Source organism: Gossypium hirsutum, chromosome D02 (assembly GCF_007990345.1).
Source record: "Gossypium hirsutum isolate 1008001.06 chromosome D02, Gossypium_hirsutum_v2.1, whole genome shotgun sequence".
Lineage (NCBI taxonomy): Eukaryota > Viridiplantae > Streptophyta > Magnoliopsida > Malvales > Malvaceae > Gossypium > Gossypium hirsutum.
Window position 1 is genome coordinate 9,933,376 of NC_053438.1, and position 6,294 is coordinate 9,939,669.

At 36.1% G+C, this 6,294-nt stretch overlaps 2 protein-coding genes across 2 annotated transcripts; both read left to right on the forward strand.

Moving 5' to 3' along the window:
* Positions 1-2,433: 2,433 nt before the first annotated feature.
* LOC107908041 (uncharacterized) lies at positions 2,434-3,420 on the forward strand. Its single transcript, XM_016835315.1, has 3 exons — positions 2,434-2,967; positions 3,029-3,216; positions 3,309-3,420. Exons 1-3 carry the CDS (start codon positions 2,434-2,436, stop codon positions 3,418-3,420), a joined length of 834 nt encoding a protein of 277 aa, XP_016690804.1.
* Positions 3,421-4,002: 582 nt separating this feature from the next.
* On the forward strand, positions 4,003-5,616 carry LOC107910470 (40S ribosomal protein S18). Its single transcript, XM_016838309.2, has 4 exons — positions 4,003-4,155; positions 4,393-4,553; positions 4,828-5,016; positions 5,336-5,616. The coding sequence occupies exons 1-4, from the start codon at positions 4,153-4,155 to the stop codon at positions 5,439-5,441; spliced, it is 459 nt and encodes a 152-aa protein (XP_016693798.1). The 5' UTR covers positions 4,003-4,152; the 3' UTR covers positions 5,442-5,616.
* Positions 5,617-6,294: the final 678 nt, after the last annotated feature.

Below are 6,294 nucleotides of genomic sequence, written 5' to 3' on the forward strand. Positions count from 1 at the left end.
TTGTAGAAGTTACAAGTTTTACCTCTGTTTGAAGACTTTGATCTACCCTTAGATTTACCGTGAGGATTCCATTTCTGTGTTCTTCCACGATCATCATCAGCATTCCGTTCTTGTCTCCCACAAACAATGAGACTCTCTCCCTTAGAGTCGGGGTTAACCATAAGATGTTTCATCTTATCATACGAGGTCAAAGAATCATAAACCTCATCAATTGTGAGAGACTCGTGACTATATAAAATTGTGTCTCTAAAGGTTGAATAAGACGGGGGCAGCGAACAAAGTAGAACCAACCCTAGATCTTCCTTATCATATTGAACCTCCATGATCTCCAAGTTTGAGAAAATTTCTTTAAACACTGTTAAGTGTTTGTGCACAGACACACCTTCCTCCAAACGATAAACATAAATACCCTACTGCATATGCAACTTACTGGTTAGATTTTTCAACATACATATTTGTTCCAGCCTCTTCCATAATGCAGCGGCTGTCTTCTCCTTCATCACATCCTGCAAAATTTCGTTAGACAAATGCAGATGTAATTGTGTTAATGCCTTTCGATCCTTACATTTCTTCTCTTCATCTGTTAATGTTGAATGCATCTTATCTATCCCTAGCAGGGCATCCTCCAGATCCATCTGCGCAAGAACTACTTGCTTCTTAATCCGCCACAACGCAAATATGGTATTGCGATCCAACAGCGAAATTTCATACTTCAAAGACGCCATTACCGTGACCGAGATGAACAACCCGGAAGCTCGGATACCATTTTGAGAAAATAGAATGTCGGTAATGACAATATATTGCAAAGAAAAGAGAAATAAAAATAAAGAACACAGATTTTTACGTGGAAACCCTTTCAGGAAAAAAACCACGGGTAAAGGAGAAGAAAATTCACTATGTCAAATTCGAATGATTATAAGAGGAGTTTCGACTACATCTATTTATAGGTTGAAAAAATATTATTCTAATCAAAGTCAAATATATTATGCTAATAAATGCTAAATATATTATACTCATAAATACTAAATCTTATTCTAACATGAGATGGTTAGAGGTGTTTCTATTGGTGACAACTTGGAGTTGGCTTTTGACAAGACACTAATTGTGTTGATTTCAAAAGTGCCAAATCTTCAATGTCTTGCTCAATTTCTGTCAACTAGCTTGTGTGCACAGTACTTTACAAAGTTGTTATTAAGCTAATTGCTTATAAATTGAAGCCCATTTTGTCAAAGATAATCTCATCGAAACAAGTGAGCTTCAACTTAGGGGTTGGACGAAGCATTTGTGATAATATTATCATTGGTCAAGAAGTGATCCACTTTATAAAAACCCGAAATGAAAGGCAGGATGACAATTGGTTGATTTAGAGAATACTTATGTGGGGCTTCATTAAAGATTCACTAGTTGATGCAGACCTTCCCATTAATTTGGTGATCATTATTGTGCATTGCATTTCAACTTCAACTGATGGAGGAATTCAAACCACCTAGGGGCACCATTATCACCTTATTTTTTGTAATTGTTATGGAGAAACTTGCTCATAGTATTGAAGTGGCTGATGGGGAATGACAACTGGTGAAGTTGGTGAGACATGGTTAGTTGTTCTCGCACCTCTTTTTTGCTGATGGTTTGTTTCTTTTTTGCAATGTAGACTTGGAGCAAGCTGATGTTGTCTTACGAATTTTGAGTCAGTTCGGAAGGTACTTCGGGCATAACGTTTAACTTTTTTGTGCCGAGAGGGCATAAGGTTAATGCGACCAAAACAAATATCTATTTTTCTTTTAATGTGGATGACTCGTTGGAATGTTTCAACAAGGTGAGGAGTTAGGGAAGTATCTTGGAGTCCCGATCCTACACAAAAGAGTGATAGAGGAACTTTCCAATTTATAATTGAAAGGGTGCAAAGCAAACTAAGTTGTTTGAATGGCAAACTGCTGTCGTTAACAGGGAGAATCACATTGGTGAAATCTGTTTTGCTATCTATACCCAGTTTTTTCATGCAGTCACTAGCTTTTCCAATTGGTGTTTGGTAGGAGATGGAACGAATAGCTCGTAGATTTATCTGGGGTTCAATGGATACAGTTAAAAAACCAGCTCTTGTGAAGTGAGTGAGCTGTTGCAACCTATTGAAAATGAAGGTTTGGATATGAGAAGGCTAGTCGATCAGAACAAGTCATTTTTATTAAAGCTGGGTTTCCAGTTAGTGGTGAACAATGAGGCGCTTTGGGTTAGGGTTTTACACACTAAGAATAAACTATGCGAGGGGTGCCTTGAGAGTATTAGTCCAACTGCCTGCTCTTCTATTTGGCGCTCATTTTCTAAGGTACGGAGATGTCTTCGTGAGAACATTTATTGGTCTCTTGGAGATGGTCCAAGCCGTAACCGCCAGGTAGTGGAATTCTGAAGAGTCATGGTCTCTATTTCAACGAGGATATGGCAAATATTAAAGTAGGAGATATGATCGATCAATTTGGTAACTGGGACTGGTCCCGTTTCGCACCTATGTTGCAACCAGATATAATCTTGAGAATCGTGGCGGTTCAACCATCTGCTGTTAGCCTTGGCTATGATATGCTTTTATGGGGTGATTCTAAATCTGGACGGTATACGTTGAAAGAGGCCTACAACACTTTGTCCAGAGATAAATGGGAGGCAAATGATCACCATATGTGGTCGAGACTTTGGAAAACAAAATTGCCTCGACGCGTGAGGCAGTTTGTTTGTATAACCATCAAAGGAAGCCTGCTAACAAACAGTGAGCGTTGTCAAAGGAGGATGGCAAATGATATGACATGTCCCTTTTGTGGATGTTCTCAGGAGACCTCATTACATGTGCTAAGAGACTGCCTTTTTGCACAAAGTATATATAGTCAAATGGCAGTTCCTAGTCAACTCCAAAGTCTCTTTTTCATCTTGGATCTGATTATTTGGCTACTGCATAATATTGTTGATAATGGGGACACGGATGTGCAAGAAACCAAATGGAAGACATTCTTTGGTCTTTTATGCTGTACAATTTGGAAGTCAGGGAATAAGATGCTTCTCAGAAATGGTAACTGTATCGTTGAAGGATGCATTTGGCAATGAAAAATATATTCATTTGGAGAAACACATAAATTTGGTCCAGGCAACTGGGTTACCTCGAGGTGTTAAATGGATTCCCCAACCATCTGGTTGGATTAAAGTCAATAACGATGAGGAGGTTAAGGCTGATGGGTGTTACGTAATGAGAAAGGGAACTACTAGTTGCTAGGCTACGGATGCATATTGTGGAGCAATTCTGATGCTTTGATCATTGCACGGAATAGAGGCTACCGTAACGTAGAAGTGGAAATGGATTGCATCAAGGCTTTGAAATTAGTCGCTGGTAACTCAGTTGATCAAGCATTAAGTCTCTTTGTTGAAGGCCCTGCCAGGTGAAATTTAGCCATATGGTAAGGGAGGCAATGAATTAAAAAAAAATATTTACATTCTACTCAATTTTTTTTTTTGACATTATGATAAATTTAGTCCTTAATGTTTAATCATTTTGTCACTTTAATTTTTATTCTTTTTTTAATCATTCTAGTCCTTTAACTTTCAAATTTTAGTCAAATTATTTTCTTTTGAATAGAAAAATTGACTAAACTATATTCCATACTAAAATTATCAATTCTTTTTTAAAATAATTACCAAAAAATTAAAATTTGATTCTAACACATTTATCAAATAAGTCATTTAGGAATTACTTTTAAAGGAATAATTACCACTTAGATACTTTTTCTTTTATATATTTTTTCGGTACAACTTTTTCTTTTATATTTAATACTAAATAACTATAATTTTTGTGTATAAAAGAAATAAATAACTACCATTTAAAAACTTATTCACTTAAATAAATAAATATTATTTAAATATAATAATTATAATATTATTATTATTTTGAAGTATATGGATATGGATATTGATATTTATATTGGTTGTCCAAAAGTAAAAGAATGATTTTGGGTTTTAGCCCAAAAACCCAACCCTAAAAGCCCTACCGCAATCAATATATAATTTGTTAGAAGAAACCCTAGTCTCTAGCTTGGCCTCCATTGGTATACTTCAAAAGCTCATCTGTCACCCCAGAGCCCCTTCTCTCCGCCGAATCTCCTTTTTCCCCCGTAAAAAATGGTAATTACAAATCCATCTTTTGCATCCGAATCCCCAATATTCACAACTCTCTTCTCATCAATTCATTACTTCATCTCTTCCTGTAGTTTTAACATGCTTTGTTTCTTGATCCGACTAACTGGAAAGGGGTTGTTATGAGCGTTTGTAAACTGGGATTTACCTTATTTGAATTGTGGTTTATATTTTCTTCCCAAAGATTGTTGCTTTTAACCTCATTTTAATGTTTTATGTGTGTAGTCTCTGGTGGCCAACGAAGATTTTCAGCACATTTTGCGTGTCCTGAACACCAACGTTGATGGAAAGCAGAAGATTATGTTTGCTTTGACCTCCATCAAGGGTATCGGAAGGCGTTTTGCCAACATTGTTTGCAAGAAAGCCGATGTAGACATGAACAAGAGGTTTGCTTTTATCTTTCAAATTTGCATGTACAATGAAATACTGTTTATATATCCATTATAGTCCTTAATTTTGAATAAGATGATTTATGGTACAAAGTTTAGGCAATGATATATGATTCGGTCCCAATAGTTTTTGCATTGATTCGAATATAACTTAGATCGAGTATTCTTCCAGGTTCGAATTATGTATATATGTAGAGTAAGAGTGTAGGCTTTGATATAATTAAATTGCTGAATGGCTTTCGGTTCTTGGTGCTAATTTTGTCGTTATTAGGGCTGGTGAACTGACTGCACAGGAATTGGACAATCTCATGACGATTGTGGCGAACCCGAGGCAGTTTAAAATCCCAGATTGGTTTTTGAACAGGCAGAAGGATTACAAGGATGGAAAGTATTCCCAAGTTGTGTCCAATGCTCTCGACATGAAGTTGAGAGATGACTTGGAGCGCTTGAAGAAGATCAGGTTAATTCCTTTTTTCCTGTTGATCTGTGCTAGAGTTAGCTTTTTCCCTTGTATATCCGATGCCTAAAAAGAACAATTGCTTTGGCCAATTCGTGTTACAAAGTTCTTATGCTGTATTGGTGATGTTTGTCGTTGATTAAGATGAGAAAATAGCTGCAATAATCAGAGCTTAGAAATTTGAATACATCATGTGTTCATATATTGGTTTGGTTAGTATACACGATAAATTGTTAAATGAACAATTTGTGATGTTACTTTATGGGGTACTGGGGCATGGGACGGCAACTAAACTAACTATAGATGTAAAAATGTGATGCAGGAACCACCGTGGTCTGAGGCACTACTGGGGCCTTCGTGTACGTGGTCAGCACACCAAGACTACTGGTCGCCGAGGAAAGACTGTTGGTGTGTCTAAGAAGCGTTGAATTCTTCATAACATAATCTATAGTATGACGAGGCAGATATTTATTTCTTTGCTTTTAAGCGATGTTTGCATCAAAGACAAAATTTTGGATTTGGTTTTGTTGTTTTAGTTGGTTTTTTAAACCTTGCAGACAAGTAGTGTTTCTCTTTTAATCGATTGTTTGATCTTTTTATCAATTGAGATTAAGGATACCTGCTTTGATAGATAAAGATTACACATGTTTTCTTCACCTCAAGTCCAAGTCCTGAAGAATTGGTGGCGTCCATGACCAGATTGGGTTATTCACATATGGGTATTAACCTCACATGGTTGTTCATGTTGGGTGCTCATATTTATAAATGATTCCTTTTATATGAAAATATATTATCTTTATTTAATATTAATTGAAAATAGGCATTTTGTTACGGTGTTTTGACGTTGCCGCCTGATATATTGGTTGCACTAGACTGAAATGTGAAGACCTAAAATATTCAGGAATTTGGGTAAAATATTAATAAAAGTTTTTTTTTAATTATTGAAATGAGCCAGGTAAAAAATTAATTATCGGAATAGGCTTATTTCTTCAAAAATGCGTTTACGTCAGCGTGTTATTCAGTGACAAAGCACGAAAATGCTTATTCAAGGAAGAGTTTTGTCCACGTGGATAGAAAATGCGTCTTTGAGGGCGCGTTTTGTGTCCACGTGGACAAAGTGCTTCCTTGAGTAAGCGTTTTCTCCGTACCTCTGCGTTAGGGTTATTGGGTTTAGAGTTTTAAAGAAAAAATTAAATAAATAAGATATTAGAGTTTAGGGTTTTTTAATTAAATTAATTATAAATTTTTTAAAATTAGATTAGGGCTTCGCGTTTATGGTTT

Coding starts and splice junctions, on each gene's coding strand:
- LOC107908041 (XM_016835315.1), top strand. CDS start 2,434: ATGGCAAATATTAAAGTAGGAGATATGATCGATCAATTTGGTAACTGG. Junction 2,968..3,028: donor TTGATAATGGGGACACGGAT/GTGCAAGAAACC, acceptor TTTGGAAGTCAG/GGAATAAGATGCTTCTCAGA. Junction 3,217..3,308: donor GAGGAGGTTAAGGCTGATGG/GTGTTACGTAAT, acceptor TGCACGGAATAG/AGGCTACCGTAACGTAGAAG.
- LOC107910470 (XM_016838309.2), top strand. Junction 4,554..4,827: donor GATGTAGACATGAACAAGAG/GTTTGCTTTTAT, acceptor TGTCGTTATTAG/GGCTGGTGAACTGACTGCAC. Junction 5,017..5,335: donor GAGCGCTTGAAGAAGATCAG/GTTAATTCCTTT, acceptor AATGTGATGCAG/GAACCACCGTGGTCTGAGGC.